At 42.6% G+C, this 18,475-nt stretch overlaps 1 protein-coding gene across 1 annotated transcript in view; it reads right to left on the reverse strand.

The window, feature by feature from the left end:
• Positions 1 to 18,475, reverse strand: part of LOC137257761 (uncharacterized) — a 77,524-nt gene that overhangs the window by 50,404 nt on the left and 8,645 nt on the right. Inside the window, exons 2-8 of the mRNA XM_067795186.1 lie at positions 5,955 to 6,092; positions 4,340 to 4,545; positions 2,609 to 2,655; positions 2,253 to 2,431; positions 1,676 to 1,792; positions 1,412 to 1,487; positions 947 to 1,032 (exon numbers count right to left, since the gene is read on the reverse strand). Of these exons, the coding sequence (XP_067651287.1) occupies positions 947 to 1,032; positions 1,412 to 1,487; positions 1,676 to 1,792; positions 2,253 to 2,431; positions 2,609 to 2,655; positions 4,340 to 4,545; positions 5,955 to 6,092 (849 nt within the window). The remainder of the gene's footprint in view (positions 1 to 946; positions 1,033 to 1,411; positions 1,488 to 1,675; positions 1,793 to 2,252; positions 2,432 to 2,608; positions 2,656 to 4,339; positions 4,546 to 5,954; positions 6,093 to 18,475) is intronic.

Genomic DNA, 18,475 nt, shown 5'->3' on the forward strand with positions numbered 1-18,475 from the left:
TATGCCATTGTGATACAATGATATGTATCAACCAAGTCTGTGAGACTGAGAACCCGATCCTGTTAGTCGCCTCTCACAATTTGAGACTTGGTTAATGAAGACCAATTCTGACTCAGATCTTCATGAGTTCATAAACAATGTTGGGAGTCATACTGTTACATGCAAATGATGATGTGATCATGTCGGAAGTGTTTCAGATAGTGGAGTAAGCTGTCATCTCAATGTTGACAGTAGTATTGACAAAAGATCAAGTGTTGGCACTCAGCAGATGTTGTTGACCATGAGACCATTACAAAACATATACAAAAACACCACATCACCCCCGCAAACATCCCCCTACCTTTCCCTCCACAAACATCTCCCTACCTATCCGTCCCCTAACATCCCCTACCTTTCCCTCCACAAACATCCCCCTACCTTTCCCTCCACAAACATCCCCATACCTTCCCTCCACAAACATCCCCATACCTTCCCTCCACAAACATCTCCCTACCTATCCGTCCCCTAACATCCCCCTACCTTTCCCACCATAAACATCTCCCTACCTTTCCCTCCACAAACATCCCCCTACCTTTGCCTCCAGAAACATCTCCCTAACTTTCTCTCCACAAACCTAGCTATCCTTTCACAAACATCCCACTACCTTTCCCTCCACAAAGATCCCCCTACCTTTCCCTCCACAAACATCCCCATACCTTCCCTCCACAAACATCCCCATATCTTCCCTCCACAAACATCTCCCTACCTATCCGTCCCCTAACATCCCCCTACCTTTCCCACCATAAACATCTCCCTACCTTTCCCTCCACAAACATCCCCCTACCTTTGCCTCCAGAAACATCTCCCTAACTTTCTCTCCACAAACCTTGCTATCCTTTCATAAACATCCCACTACCTTTCCCTCCACAAACATCCCCCTACCTTTCCCTCCACAAACATCCCCTACCTTTCTGTCCTGAACTCTGTCTGGGTCCCAGAACTCCTGGATCCACTCATTCTTGTTGTCGTCCACCAGAGTCGGTACGTTGACCCCTATGCAACACAGGCAACTCATCCCATACCAAGTAAACATCTACATTGAGAAAAATCTTAAAATTCTGTTTGTTATTTGCTTGATGGTTGTTTCTGCCTGATCTGCAATATTCCAGCTTCACTGACCTGTCAATAGTCAGTTCTTGACCAGAAAACAGTGATTCCAACCAATTATCTCCCCTTACTTACTCAGGGATTTGTGGTATGGATGGTTGTAAAATTATCTCCCCTTACTTACCCATGTGTTTGTGGTATGGATGGTTGTAATTATCTCCCCTTACTTACCCAGGAGTTTGTGGTATGGAAGGTTGTAATTATCTGCCCTTACTTACCCAGGAGTTTGTGGTATGGATGGTTGTAATTTTCTCCCCTTACTTACCTAGGAGTTTGTGGTATGGATGGTTGTACATAGCATCAATGTCCTTCATTAAACAGTTCACAAAGATTGAAACTCCCTGCAACAAGTACAAGAAGTTTATCAGGCATCATTAACAACTTCTTCACCACCACCATCAACAACTTAATTGATGACATAACCAACATCATCTACATCATCGACGTAACTTATAAATCATTAACACATCACTGATATCATGAACTTCATCCATATCATCTCTTCATCTTCATTACAATAATATCTGACCTCTGTCGCCTGTAGCCCTGCCACCAGGTACTCCAAGCGTATCTGGACGAGGTGAGACTGGGAGTAGAAGGTGCCATGGAATATGGTTGGTCCCACCAAGGCAACCATCACTTGTGTCTGTCAACATTGTCAGCATCATCATTCAGTACTACTGGATACATCAACACATATACTTTCTAGTACATACAGTATGGCAGGTAGCAATATACATACTTCAAGTGTCTCTCTTAGTCCCTGATATTTGCTTCAGCAATTTACAAACAAACATTCACACCAACACAGACTTTCGCTTCAGTTTGGTTTGACTGATGAGTTTGGGGTTTTTGTTCATGATGATCATCTTAGCTGTTTATGTTGAGGAACATTTGGGGACAACTGACAGTTGTACAGGAGCAATGAGGCATTTACTGTACCATTACCTTTATCTCTGTCTTTAACTTTACCACTATTTCTACCATTAACTTTACGTCTACCATTACCTTTACCATTATCTCTACCATTAACATTACCTTTATCTCTACCATTAACTTTACCATTCACTTTACCTAGAGTACTAAGTCATGTATATCCAACATACCGAGTATTCATCTGACTGGTACATATCATCAGGGCTGGGTGTGATATTGTCCATGAGCCATTTGTATCTCTGTAGGGCTGTTGGGTTGACCGTCCGCAGGACACTGGACAAACCCCACACAATCTCGTTGTCCTTTGGGGTGTACAGATTGAGCACTGATGTCTCCTGTAGGGGTGTTCCTGGTAAATAAACAGTACATGGTGTATATGTGTGTGTAGTGGTGTGTGTTTCTAACCTACGGTAGCACACTGGCAGTTCAGATGTCAGGACTCAGTTCCTCTCCGTCCAACACTCTAATGAGATTGTTCATTGTTCCCTTTCTCTTGTGACTTCTGTTGTGATTATAATGCACTTACCCAACACATATTCAATTTTTTCTGGACTGTGTGAATCTCTGTAAAATCTGAAACATGTAAAACATATATTCAAAAATTGATTGTGATATGTAAGAGGAAATGTTGCACCAAGACAACTATGTCACCACTAATTGACTATCACGTCATTTGAGGCATCTAAGCCAAACACAAAGTCATATGTGGATCAGTTGGAAATAACACAGGAATATTCATCATGAAGTTTGAATAATGACAAGAGGATCAGTGATTATATAGTCTGGTTCATAATTATTGAGAATTTTTCTTCTTACTTTGAGCTATCCTAACACCTCAGCTGATTCACTGATACTTAAAACTAAGTAATGGTATAAGGGAGGTAACTCATCTTGGCCTACTGAGTATAGTACAATTAGAGTTACCTCCCCTGAATTTGTAACAGACGTCATTTTCCTCAGCACTGTCAACAATGTCTGCTGAAGATAAAAGAAGGTTGATTTTTGAGTTGTGTAATCAAGGAATTGGTGATGTAAATACATTGGCAGAGAGAACAGGAACTCCTCTTTCTACTGTGTATAGGATTAGGAAGAATTTTAAAGAGGGAAAGGATTTTGGGCACCAGAAAGGAGCAGGGAGACCCAGAAAATTGGACTTCTCAGATCGCGTCCGGCTGGGAATTTTAGCGTCTAAAAAGCAAAGGGCAAGCATCTCCAACATCAGGTATGAAATGATAGAAAGGGGATCAACAGTTGTATCAAAATCTACAGTTAGAAGAAATTTGATTGATCTTGGATGGGAGAAAAAGACTGCAATTCCTTCTCCTCTCATGAAACAAGAACATAAAGACAGGCGTGTTGAATGGTGTTTGGCACATGAAAACTTTGACTGGGAAAATGTGATTTTTACTGATGAAAGCTCAATATGGGTATATCCCAATAATGTGAAAATATGGACAAAGTCTGCGTCAGCACCGTTGTATCGACGACCTAAATACAGCCCAAAGTTTCATGTATGGGGAGGGATATCCTTATTAGGAACGACCCCGCTGTGTGTGTTTGAGGGAAATCTGACAAGTCAACGCTACACTAACATATTAGATAATTTTCTCCTTCCAAGTGCACATGTGTTTTATGGAAATGACTGGATTTTGCAGCAACATAATGATCCTAAACACACCGCAAAACATGCCAAGCAGTGGTTTCAGGAGAAAAATGTGACTGCATTACCATTTCCTGCATATAGTCCTGACTTAAATCCCATTGAGAACATTTGGGGGATGATGAAGGAATGTGTGAATCAAAAGGGGTTGACAAAAATTGAAGACATGAAGAGAGAAGTGGTCCGATACTGGGACAGCGTAACTCACGAGACACTAACCTCTCTGATAGGAAGTATGCCTACCCGTCTTAGACTGTGCCGTGAAGCTCTAGGAGACTTGATAAAATATTAAATTGTTACCTACACAACATGAAAAGGTCAGTTCACTTTCACAATACATTCAATTTTATCTGATTTGTTCTCGTTTAATAATATGAAATGCTTTAGCTATTCTCAATAATTTTGAACCATACTGTATTTACTACGATAACCAAACACAAGAATGTCAGTGTTCAGTCTTCCACTCAACACTTTCAAGTTGTTTGCCTTCAGTTCACCTAACATCAGCATCAGTAAGTGGCCATCCAAGCCCCATAAAACAACGACAATGGTAGTTTCAGTGTCAATAAGCCTGAAATAATACAGTGAATAACCCACTTCTCTACATATGGACGTAGTCGAGATGCGAGGCCAGGGTAGGGATTGTACGGCAGCTTCTTGCGCTCCATCAGCATTCGGAGGAGTTGTGTCAGGTTCTCCTGCATCTTTGTGTCCTCCATGTACTGTCTGATATAATGCAGGGACTGTACCTCGTACCCCGGTGGTGCCCGGTACCGTGCCCGTGGTGAAATCTCACACAGTAGCTGTAACGGCCAAAATCGCATCATGTAGTTTTTTCTTTAGTGGTTAGCATTAACTAGGTGCTATGGCAGAGTTACGTGCCCCACAGTGCCCATGCTCGCTGTTTTTTTGGGTTTTTTTCAAAATTATGCCCAAGAAATGCCATCTCATGCAAACGGTATCTATTATAATATTATACATGCAATAGTATTTCTATCATTAATATTTTTATGCTGTAAGTTATGCAGAATAAGTCTTTTTTTGGGTTGTTTATCATATATTGCGTTGCTGTAAGTTCATGATGTGTAAACAATGTTTACAGTTAATTGGTAAAGTTCATTTTCAAGGTTCAAATTATGTTTGTAACATATTTCATAGCCTTTTGGTATAATATCATTTATGTCTTTGCATTCTGGTGAAAGTTTTTCTGTAAAGTTTACACTTTTTGTCACAAATTCCAAGTTTACCGTAAATATCCTATAATTTGATACAATCTTTATTTTCCTAAGAAATAAGCTAAATGTTTCATTCTTTTCTCTCATAAGGTTAGGAAAGCTTTTTGAAATATTTATTCCACTGTAGTTTTACAATATATTTTCTATATTGCATAAGGCAATTAGAACTTTCTTGGTAAAATTGCATAAGGCAACATCATTACTTTATTCAATGTTTAATGTATATATTTGTAGTGTTTGCATAAGGCAATATTTTGTAAGTATTATACCACAAATAATTCTACATTTCATGGCAATATTGCATAGGGCAATTACATATTTATCATTCTAATGCAGACTACTGGTATTTACACATTGTTCATCACAAGTAAGCATTTCTTTGTTTATTTTTTCAGTCAATCTGCATCAAGCTGTGAGAAGCTTTGTGAAGTTGTATGAATCTGTACCAAGTAAAAGTAAAGGACTAAAATCAAGATGAAGCAAAGTTGCACTTGAGTCCTACAGTAGCTGCACCCCATTGCCAATGGCAGGCAATTCATTTGATACTTCCTGGTAGTACTTCTCTATCTGAAATAACACTGAATCACGCATGATATCTTATCAGTGTTTTGTGAATGCAAATCAGTGGAAGGGAGGTAACTCTAAATCTGCAGAATCTAGCAATGGCTACAAAAGGATTTGCCTCACATTCCAATAAATAAATTTTGAAAAAATTAATATAAAGATGGGGAATTACATCTCGGCAACTTTACTAAGACAATACCTGTGGTTAAAACAGCAAGATGCACGATTCAAATCATAGGAATTATCAAACAGGTGAAGTGTACAATTCCATACCCATACTTCAAACCGTTCAAAATCAACATTAAGGTGTTCCGTAACATAAATATGTTGTTAATTTGTCCCTTGGGAACCATGGGTTGATGTACCCTTGATGTTTGCTTACATTTCCTGAGCCCTCTCAGTGACAGCCCTACCTCAGTGCCCTCAAGTAAGGCCTCCCCACCAGAATCTGAGGCAGGAAGAATGGATCCCTGTGTTGACTGGTGCCGTGGAACCAGACTCGGGCGCCGAGACGACACCCTAGAGTTGCCTCCTGACTTGTAGTTCGCTTTCTGAAATCAGACATCAAGTAAACAAGTTGTTACTGAAAACATCATTCTGCACCAACACCATTTGTTCCTATTCTTAAAGTTTACAGATTAATAATCTGCATCAGAAGCTAGTGATCCAGCAAGGTTGAGGTGTCAGGATCGAGCCCACCTGTCACTGGATGCAAAAACCTTGGAGTCAACTTTGTGTGCAGACTCTAAGACTCTCCGTGTTGTCACAACCCCTAGTGTGCAGTACACAAGCTTGAACTCACAAATCTGTTGGTATATGACCAGATGGTGGCCACATGAATACGTGCAAACACCTAGTTGCGGGTACAGCAATGTGCAGTAAACTTGGACAAAGTACTGTAACTATGTGTCCCAGTCCACAAACCTGCGAAGTGAGTACCTCATTAGGATAAAAGAGCCACAATAAACTAGGTGCGCCTACTAGTTGTATACTCCCCAGGTAGTTGTGTTTGATAATACAATGAGATGCTAAGATTGATATCCAATGATCGAGGAAGCAAATCCAGCACCTTGAGCAATCAATAGTTGCATGGATATGTGCGCTATATAAATGTCCTATAATAATAATGGTAACAGCGGTACTAGCAGAATGAAGGTCAAACAACTGTTCTTCATTGCCATCTATGAGGGAGAGTTTTTCACCATTTTCAACAGTTTAATGTATGAGAAACACCTATACAAAGGCTGTATGTCCACACATTTAGTAACCCGATGCGACGCCCTCCTAAGGTCACATGCAACGTAAAATGTTAACTTTGCAGATTCTGATACCTTTAACTCATTCATTTACTGCTCAACACCTGGAACCCCGTGCTGATTGCCTGGCTGGCTGTGGCGAGACTAATTAGGGCTATTCACGCCTGATATCCCAGGCAGGTTTCGGAGATTACAGGAAACTGTCTCGTCATACGAGCAAGTCCTGATTGTTTAATTGCGTTGTAAAGGTATATGTTGAAAGAAAGCAGGAGTGAATACATGTCATATATGTAACGTTTTATGTAATTTTATTACACTTTCACTTGTAGACTTTTGGTGGCGTGTGTATTTTCTTAACACGTTTGTATTCTTTGTACGTAAGACATACTTAAACAAATTGTCCCTCTCATATCATTGTGTGAGGTTAAATTGTTCAAAACATCTATGTCAGTGGCAGTAAAGAAGAGTTTACGCACATGCCTAATAATCTTGGTGCATGTGTATTTTCTTAACACATGTTTGTATTTTTTGTATGTAAGACATAATTAAACAAATTGTCCGTCTAATATAATTGTGTGAGGTTAAATTGTTCAAAACATCTATGTCAATGGCAGTAAAGACGAATTTACGCACATGCCTAATAATCTTCTATGAAAGAAGCGTTTTCGCTGATACGTTGCTAGTATATACTGAATATTTTAAGGTAAGTACTAATAAACTAATGTGTGACTTACATGGAACAGATTCACAGTTTGTCACTTTGGTTCATCTAGATTTAACGCAGAAAATATACGTTATCACACGAACATACATGTGTGCATATTGTATAATGCATTCCTTGCACATACATAAGACAAAGGGTCATGGGATGGGCGTCATCAAAGTTCCCGAATTTCGTATCTCAACTGTTGAATGTAGTGGCTGATTTGTTATCTATGACCAATTGTATCATGAGATACCTGTCACAGAGGAAACGACAGGTGATGGGGCGTGGGCTAAATTTCTGAAGAGCACTTTCGGTCACAAGACAGCTTGGATACAGATTGACTATTGGTTTGATCGTTGATCAATCGATATGCTGAATTTCGGCTTTATCAACTCTAGCTGTCATGAAAAAATTTGTGTATCGTAAACATACATACATAATCGTAAGGATGCCTGAAATGTACATGTAGGACTAACAAGCACTTTGACGAGTTTATTTTTCTTTAAAGCTCTCAAAGCGCTACAATCCGATTATTTTTACCCCGGATAACCCAATCCAATCATTGAGTAGAGATAGTATTTATTTGCATAAACATTTTGCGCACACTACTTGTACATCAAACACACTGGCGTGCTGAACATTTCAATATAATCTGCACATTGTTACGAATAAATATCACAATTCAAGTACATGTATAATAGAATTAAAATAACTTACACGATACTGATTTATTGTGATGTATACACATGCACTTGAATCTCCCCAAATATTTATGAAGATGGGCATACGTATATTTGTTTTGAAAGCAAACGAACTTCAGAAGATTGACAATGGATTCCACAAAATGAATGATTGAATGAATTAATTTAGAAAAAAGTTTTGGAACTTTGCCACCATTAATTCAATCAATGTGCAAACATAGTAACTTAGTATTCACTCCCAATGACGAGTAACAAACACTTACCTCCTGCAACAACATCTCATAATCCCCTTTCTTGCAGACGTGTTCATTTGCCAGTATAAGCCCCCGACATTGCAAGCAATTGTTATCAAAACACATTAATAGTTCTTCTGAAAGTAGTTCACAGAAAGTAACCTCTCTTGTAAGAAAAGCTAATCTTTGACATTACTGCTAGATGGATTGAAATAATAGGTACAATACAAATGTAAAATTTAAAACCCCCAATACGCGGCCCTCGCTGAATGGGAGGTGCTTTTTATCACCCCCAATATGCGGCTCTCGCTGAATAAGAGGTGCTTTTTATAAGCCCCAATACGCGGCTCTCGCTGTGAGAAGCTAATTAATTTGCCCCACATATGCGTCTCTCGGCCTTAATGAGTTAAGTATGCACTTACTGAAACAAATCATCAAAACTGCCAATTCAACCTATAAAGCTAAAGAAAATGCAATGAAAAAAAGCCTGTTAAAATCAGAGTTCAAACGATTCACTAACTTTCCCCCAGCGCTGGGGGAAAAATTGGTTACAACAGCTGTGCTGCGTTACACCCATAACACATGCGCAGCGAATAGGTTGGCGGAGTTTGAAACAGTATGCATGCCCACAGTATGAGGTCGTGAGCAGTAACCTAATCTTGGTTGTGTACACAAACAAGTAAATAATCTACTTATGACATTAAAACCCTTGTTGATTGTGGTAAGCAGCCTCTGTCACAGAGAAAGTTCAATGTCTGGTTTATTGACGCCTATATGTCTGCCAGCCTGTCTGCTAAAGACAACATGCAATACACAGCTTCAGTCATTGACCACATGCAATTTGAACTTAACACCTATCAGGCAATATGCCATAAATAAATTGATTTACGACTCTTGAACCCGAGTCCTGTCTCAGCCGCATTATGCAATTAGGCATGTTTGATAGTTGTTGTACTTGCAGTGCCCCTGATATCCTGTTAACCCATGTCCCCAACATATTCTGCAGTGCACCTGATGTCCTGTTAACCAATGCACCCAACCTATTCTGCAGTGGACCTGATGTCATCTTGTTTCCATTGTGCCCAACATATTCGGCAGTGCACCTGCTGTCTTGATAATCTATTTGGCCAATGTATGTGCAGTGCACCTAATATCTTGTTAACTCATGTGCCCAACGTATGTGCAGTGCACCTAATATCCTGCTAACTCATGTGCCCAACATATTCTGCAGTGCACCTAATATACTGTTAACCCATGTGCCAAACATATTCTGCAGTGCACCTGATATACTGTTAACCCATGTGCCCAGTGTATTCTGCAGTGCACCTGATATACTGTTAACCCATGTGCCCAGTGTATTCTGCAGTGCACCTGATATACTGTTAACCCATGTGCCCAGTGTATTCTGCAGTGCACTGATATACTGTTAACCCATGTGCCCAATGTATTCTGCAGTGCACCTGATATACTGTTAACCCATGTGCCCAGTGTATTCTGCAGTGCACCTTATATCCTGTTAACCCATGTGCCCAATGTATTCTGCAGTGCACCTTATATCCTGTTAACCCATGTGCCCAATGTATTATGCAGTGCACCTGATGTCCTGTTAAACCTATTTTCCATTACATCGATCTTGTAATCACAAAATGTCTTTAAGACCAATTCATGGAAATTGATATGTAGACTTTTTTCTCCGATAAAACAGCACATGCTTTATTATACGGTGATAAATACTAATCAGAACACTTAGTAGTTTTCTAAACTTCTTTATGGACTCATTTGTCACAATATACTGATTATTTATCAAAAAGTATTAATTCCATGACAATGAACGTTTTTCCATGATTGTCCATTCCATTAGTAGCTTTCTGAACAACAGAACAACATGTTTACCTGTTACTGCTGGGGACCAAGTAACTCCCTTGTAATATTGAGTTTGTAGGTCACAGGTCATTTATCATAATTAACCCTTCCCTTGCTAAAGCTAATATCACAAAGACTTCAGTCTCACTGTAACCAAGTTTCCTACCACTGTATATACAAGCTTTCTGAAACAGACAGAACACTACACTGTGTGAGGAGTCAACAACTACTCTTCAAACTGTCCCACAGAAACAATTCAGCAACAGCAGTCAGTTGGTTATTGTTTGTCACTTTGCCCACAGTTGCTTATTTTAATATCTTTTAGAATGATAACCAATCGGTCATTCATCAGCCCTCCCACTGATGTCTCTTTGTGCATATTATTGATTACTAAGCCATCTGAAATCACAGTCTGTGACAGGCAAATATTTATTCCTCTAAGAAAAAGCTGGTCCAAATTTTAAAACCTGCAATCTTGGATGCATCGTTTCCCTGGCTTGCAGACCGATTCGTAGATGTGGAAATCCGGGGGATTTGTAGACGAATTGAGCAGTGGATACGTAGACATTAGTAAATGATGTTCGTAAATGTTAGTTTGGTGTTATTATTAATTATGACATTAGTGTAAATGAAACGTGAGTAGTATAGGGAATAGGGGTTCTGGACCACTTTCAAGAAATGTCTCTACAAAGCCTTATTTACTAAATAAGGCTTTGGTTGGGTCATTAGCTCTTGCTACTATTACCCCTACTACAAAAAGGTTGGGTGTCTATGAAACAGTTTACCGTGTGTTGGTAGGAGGTAACACTGTGCCGTACGGTACGATCAATAATTCTTCTCTTACAAACCCCCTACCCGGCCCATCCCTCAAGTAGTACAAGTTAGGTTCGTCGGCTTTCATATCCACTTTATCTATGTTGTAAGTTTTGACTGACCATATAGGATCGGTGGCCCGCTTACGGCTATCGCCCTCGTGTTCCCCCGGCTGGTATAGATACCTCACTAGGGCCCTATCTGGTATCTGTTTCTCCTTCCCACGCAGTGGAGCGGCCGACTCTGCAACTATTGATGTTAGTTTGATAGCGTCTGCCGGTTTCTTACCGGTGAGACGGGTGACTTCATGGTTGATTGCCGACACCACCTTGGGTAACCTCGTGACCCATTCAGTCGATCGTTTTCCAGGGGTGGCCATCTCCCTAGCATACTGATAGCCGAACAAGCGCTCAGCCAAAGTCCTATTAAATCTCTCAACTATGGCTTGGCTGCGATGGGCTCCGGCCGTGCCACGCCTGACCTTTGTATCGTGTTTGGCTAGCAGTTGTGACACGGCACCCATGAACTCCCGTCCGGGGTCAACTTGCAGCTCTGTTGGCCACGTCAGCGGACTGCGTTTGTATATGCGTTCGAATCCTCTGGCTACCTGGGCCGAATCTTTCGTGGTCAAGGGTTCGGCTTCCTTGTAACGACTGGCTACGTCCACTACGGTTAAGGCATACTTGTACCTCTTGTCGTGGGGTAGGAACAGTAGGTCTGCCTGGTGAACGCTATTAGGTATGTTAATACCGAACCTCCTTCTAGGCACGTAGCGTGGTGCCGGCAAATAGATCTGCCACAGGGCTTGTTTTTCAAGCCACGCTTTGGCTTCCTCCGGGGGTACTCGCGCTATTTTAGCTAGCTTATCTACTGCGCTAGCTCCTTTCCAGTACCCACGCGGGCTGTAGTAAATAGCCTCAAATTTTTTCATGTCCATACGCGTATGTGTTTATCCCATCAATAGCTATCCAACGTTTCGTGTCCATAGGCGACAGGGACGTCTTGTTTATAGTCAGTCCGTATATCTTATGTCCATCACTTCTAAGTGTGTTCATTTTATGTCTAAAGGTACGGGTCTTGAACAGGGCTTCCTTGAATCTGGCGTGTTTGATGTGTTGTTTCACCACATACTTCTTAACCCCCTTAGCCTTCCGGATCTCACTATTGTCGGCTTTCAGTATGGAGTACATCTTAGGTCTCAAACCTATGTACTCGGCTATGGGCGTGCCAGCACACTCGTCCTTCATCTTACCTAGGACCTTTTTATTTACCGTACTGTGTATGGCATGGGTCTTAGGGTAGTCGCTGGTGTCGTATAAATCAAGGTGTTTTTTCATGTCCTCGTACACGTCCTCGGTTCGAATCTCCATCAGCAGGGAATCCGTGTCAGTGTACAGCACTTCACACCTGTCGCCGTACTGTTTCTTGAGCTCGTTGTAGTAAAAGTCGTACATCAGGTGTTTGGATAAATCGAGGATGCTCATCCCCACGTAAACAGGCCGGTTGAATTTTATGTGACTTTTCTTCATGTGTAGGGCAACCAGGTTGTGAATATCTTACTACGGTTGAATGCCGGACTGGCTATCAATCTCCTGAGCTTGTCTTCCTCACTCGACCGAACCAGCTTCACGGTCACACGTTTCCTCAGGTTCTCCATAGTCTTACCAAACACCGAGTTGTTCATGAGCTTGTAGAGATTTTTCTCAAAATCACTGGTGGCTTTTTTTCGTAGGTCTGTGTTCATTCTGATGTAGGGCTCCATCCATGGACTCTGGTCGAACATGAGCACCCTGTGTATTTTGGTCAGCCTCATACCCAACGACAGGTACAGCTGTAGGTTGCGATAGTGAACGATGTACTTGGTCTTATTCATTAAGTTAGGCACGAGTTTTTCAACGTCTGTCACACGCCCACCTGACAAGTTATGTTGGTACTCAGACATCCAGTCTGGGTTAACCCTCATACGTTCGGGGGCCAGGGGGTAGCTGTTGTGCGATGTGTGTAATTCCTTGGGATACTCTAAGTCAACCTCGAGGATATAACCTTTGTTCGAATCTGGTGCAACCCCCATAACATCAACGTGGGGTACCCATTCGAATCCCCCTGTAGGTAGATACTGACTCATGGCCCAGCCGTACAGGTTGTTTGCGTCGAGGTAGAGAATGTGATTAGTTGGTTTGTTAGGATCGTAACCTTTCACGTATTGATTATTTGCTTTCGCGTATCGTTTGGATGCCATGGAAATCCCACCTCGCAAACCTTTCTCAATGAATAGGTGCATGTCGTAATCTGTGAGCAATTCCAAATTAACTCCGGTCTTTTTAAGCAAGGCGTCCCACGACAGACCTGGGCTGGTGTAATACCATGCGGGGTCGAGTTTATACTGCTTGAAACATGTCCGCCTAAACGTTTCAAACACGTCGGCTAACAGCAGTACATCTGTCCTCAAGTACAGGTCGTGATAATCACCCAGGTTCTTACAACCCAGTTTATTCCATACGTTAGTCGCGTGCGAGTAATCATCTCGTGAGACGGACGCCTCATTCAGCTTGCTATAAAAGCAGTCAATAGGGGGTAGTCTGGTCTCGGTGAACTTAGCCCAACTATCCATGTACTCATAGGGGTACACACCCTTCCTCATAAGCAGGGGTCTAGTCTCGGCGTCTGTGTATCGATCGGTGATAGGGAAGGTATTGTTGGCCTTGACCAGACTGTCGAGTGACGACAGGAGGAACTGAAACGAGTCAATGAACCTAAGTCCGTTTAAGCTGAAGGAGATGTATCTCTCCATGTTGTTGGGGATGCACGTTATATTACCATCGATTTTCGCGATGGCCTGCATGATCAAGTGTGAGTCGTACCCTCTCAAGTTGTGAAAGACAACGGGGATGTTTATTGTCTTAGGGTTGATTTTAAGCTTGAGGTTGCACGCGTTGTGAGCGGCGCCTCTATACTTACCAGTTATGTGACAGTGATCTCTCACCGAATCACCGTTAAGTGGTGATTCACACACGTGACAGTTAGTGCTACTAGCGTGGGCTAGCCTGTCGACTCGGGTCAGACGCATGGGAGCGATTTTATACAATGCATTCCTAATAATTTTTTCTTCCTCCTGCAAACACTTTAGAAACCTTTCAGCCGCGTCAGGCCCCCTATACACTACCGGAGCTTTCGTTTCCCCGTCACAACGGACGACAATGTATCCAAACGAACAGGCTTTATGCTCTTGTGTCTTGTGGGTGATGGGAGCCTCGCCGGCGGCAGCCACTAAGGCTTCGAAGTCGGCATATATAATATAAGGCACAGACATTTGGTTCTTGTGGTTATTGAATTTTAGGATATTGTCACCTTCCTTAGGCATGTCGACTTGTATGGCCGTCTGCCCCACACCTTGACAATCATCCCGGTGGGATTCTAATAAATCAGCTCGGGTGAAGCCATGTAGACATCGTTCACAGAAGTGGGTCTTTCCTTTGTATGCTGATTGGTCATACAACAGCTTGCTAAAGTGTTTTATCCATGTGTAGTGATACTTTTCACCTCGTTGGATCATGAATATATTGATAACTTCGCGATCCTTCACCGGGCTGACCCTGTGTACTATTGTTGTGTTACCTTCGTGCCCAAAGACATTTATAGCCAGATTATTCTGTTTTTCTACTTTAGTGATCTGGGATATGGGGGTGGGTTCATCTATACCATCCCAGTTGAGCCCATCGTCTTGGGGATAGCTAGAAAGCCTATCTGAATGAGTGCCAGCTGGAAATAAGGCTGACCTGATAGCTAACCTCAGGCAATCGTTTCCTCTATTCTTAACGTTTACTATGGCATGTTTGTTCCTATAGTAGGGAGGCAAGGCTAGGTATGACCCGCCTCTGAACGGCACGTAGTTAGCTATGTCTAGATAGACATTATCGATTTTATCTACAGCCCACCCGGACCCCAAGTGTGTGTAGCGTTCTAGGTATTCTCGTATCTGCTGAAAACTGGTATCGATTGATGCGTCAATGGTCTCTGTATGTGTGACGACCTCTTGTTTACCTCGGAGGTAAGGCTGAACATATTCAGTGGTACTCCCAACCTGCTTATCGAGCGACATTTTCACTGTGATCTGAAACTTGATACTTCCTAAGTTATTTAGTTCCTGGTTGACCTTATCAGCTATCAGAGGCTTGATATCTGTAATGTCTATGTTTCTATCAACGTGCATGCGCCAACCTCTCAAATAGTTGCCTACAGCGCGCTCAGTGCGCACGAACTGTAGGTCAATAGCTCTATTCTGTCGTAATAATTCTAAAAGCTGTGGTTTTCTCATACGGGAATACCCGCCTAAACCCAAATCGTGTGCCTCGACTTTCAGTTGTTTTACAGTGGGACGTGCTACGGGGGCATGTGATAACAATGCGGTTAACCCGGCTCTCCCCAGGTTTGAATAACCCGTGTATCCAAGCTGTTTTGCTTGAGCTTTTAATTGTTTTACCGTAGGAGGGGCTTCTAAACCTAGTAATCTCAACAATGCTGACTTCCGCATTCTAGAATACCCGATCACACCTCTCTGTTTTGCGACCCGCTTGAGCTCGCTTACAGTAGACATCGTGTTTACACCTAAGAGAACCAATGTCTAATTGGTTCACAGTAAGGGGAGGTAACCCTTTCACGCACTGGAGTCTATCTTGAGCAGTCGCCTACGTTCTTTTATGTAGCCTTTTTTATTCTCGTAGATGAGTTGATGTCTGACTACGTTCGCTCCGTGAGCTTTACATAGACAGTAGTGTCCTTTAACCCCGATACCACACACAGAACACGTGTAGTTAGGACTTCCCATATGGAAACAACAGAACCCCTGATTCCTGCATTTCCTACCACAGGCCTCGGTCTTCCCCATAAGTATGTATTCGCATCGGTATGGAGCGGGTCTCATGTTTACTTATATAGGTATTTTAATTTAATTGCTTCGCAACCAACGCAGTAGCTGCTATACCCAACACTATGAAGCCCAGTTCACGATTCATTTGTCCCTTGGATGGTGTGTAGTACTGAGCGAGTGTGGGTTTATTGAGCGGTTCCAATTGTTTACCAGTTAGTAGATAGTATTCTTTCATTGCTTCATCGACATCGTAGAATGTTTTAATGGCATGGTTTTCACGCTTGAGTTGTTCGTTAATAAAATCGATCCTCTGGAGGCGTTTTTTAACGTACTCGTCCTGTGCTCTTTGTAATTTCTCAGTAGCGAGATCGTGTCGCTTCCTTTCTTCCTGTATTTCAGCCGCGTGATCATCTCGTAGTTTCGAGAAGAGGAAATTACTCCCGGAAAATGCCAGGGCATTCACTAACGCCCCACCGACCATCATAGCTATCGTGGCCATCCCTATATTTATTTCATTATATTATCAGGTATTATTCCTTGTTTTACTAGGATGTCTTTTGTGGCCATCGCCATACCAAGGTTCATTATGAGCATACCCATATCCTGCAGGTTGAAATCTAGCTTGATAGTTGGTTGTTTAAGCACCATTTTAGTCAACCGAGCGTACCCTACGGCTAGACTGGCTACCACTGTGGCGTGGTATGCGTCGTTGACGAACGTTTTCCCCTCAGACATTATGTATATGATATAAAATATTAAAATTATAACATGATATGCGGGTCAATAGTGGGGGATACCCCCACACCCCCACTGTTGGGGGTTACCTCACTGTTGGGTGGTGGCTCACTGTGGGAGGGTACCCCCACGTATAACCATGTTATAACCACGGCAGCAGTTACGCCTACAGCCAACAACAGTCGGGTTGGGTTGGTCACTTTATGTTGGTTACACCACCGTTTTTTACCGGCAGCTACTCTCTTAGGATTCTTCTGCCTGGTTACTGTGGGGGTCACTTCCCTCACTGGTTCCTGTGAAGGGGTCTCCTCCACTGTTGGGGGTACCTCCACTGGTTCCTGTGCAGCATCCATCTATACTATTATTATTATTCTTTCTCTCAAATTGACAATGTTTTGCCGTGATAATCGCCGCCGTCACTGGAGCCAACAACATGCCATATTTGTGGTACAGCCCGCAGCTGATAGAGCTCACGGCGTGTTCGATAAAAGGGTCTTTCTCGAGGTCCTCCCACAGGTAAAGTCGGCGCTCTGGTGGAATGGGAAGGAAGTGTGATACAATACCGGTGTATATCTGGGTCATAGCCGATCCTATTGTCTTTGTCATTTCTGCTCCGAGCCGGGACTCGTATCTAGCGTATAGCTTATCGATTTCTTCGGCTGACATTTTGTGAATTTTATCCGGGGTGTAGTCTCCAAAGTAATGTTTGGCTTTGCCGCCAACAGCCAACGCCACCAGTTTCTCTCGCTTGGGGGAATCCCCCACAGTGGGGCCTGCCGGCGGCGTGGTGGAGACCCCCAACTGTTCGAGCAATTCCTCACACTCCATCTTATAATATAACAAGTAAGATTTAGTTTTAACTATATAATACCCGATGCAGACAAAACACAGAGAAATGAAGGTTAAGTTGCACACGATAAATACTTCAAATATCATAGCTATATACTTAGCTTTGCTTAGCTTTGCTTAGCTTTGCTTAGCTTTGCTTAGCATACTATATATGCTACTGGTTGGTCGGTCTTTAGCACGAGCTTAGCGTGTTTAGTTTCAGCGAGCTGTTTCTTCACCCGCTCCCGTTCTAATTTACTCATCACATCGTTCTCTCTCAAACACTCCTCAAACGAATCCCTGTCCTTGCAGTGAAATAAGGCTACCCATCGCGTCTGCTCCCTGAGGTCTTTCAACACCGAGTTGAACTTCTGCGTTAGCACCCAGACGCTGTGATTTGCATGCCGGCCGGAGAAGGCCAGGTACGATAGCATGTCTCTCTTTTTTGTTATCTCGCGATTAGCGCTGCAGTCGTCCAGTATGAACAGCGTCGGTTCCCCTTTAAATTTCTCGTGAAGAGCTTTCAACCAGTCCTGGAGGCGTGTTCCAGGGTCGATTTTGTGTACGTCCGGGTCCGTCATCACCCAAGGTCGCGCGTACGTTTTATTCATGCTCAGAGTAGGGCACATGATAACGATGTTATCGAACACACCCTTGTAGTAACCCTCCAACATATCCAAGACGAAAACGGTCTTCCCACAGCCAGTCTGCCCGCACACTATGGCGCAGTGTGGGTCAGTGGGGAGGTGGGGCAGTTTATTGTTGGGGGGGTACCCCCGGGGGGTGTGGGGGTCTTGTTTATTGTTGGGGGGTGTGGGGGGGTACCCCCCATCAGTAGATGGCTTGCACGAATCTCCCATTGTCTATATTAAGTTGCGCGTCCATAATAACGTACAGATATAATTTCAACTTACCAGCGGTTTGAGCCTTCT

The sequence above is a fragment of the Haliotis asinina genome, chromosome 1, assembly GCF_037392515.1.
Source record: "Haliotis asinina isolate JCU_RB_2024 chromosome 1, JCU_Hal_asi_v2, whole genome shotgun sequence".
Taxonomy (NCBI): Eukaryota; Metazoa; Mollusca; class Gastropoda; order Lepetellida; family Haliotidae; genus Haliotis; species Haliotis asinina.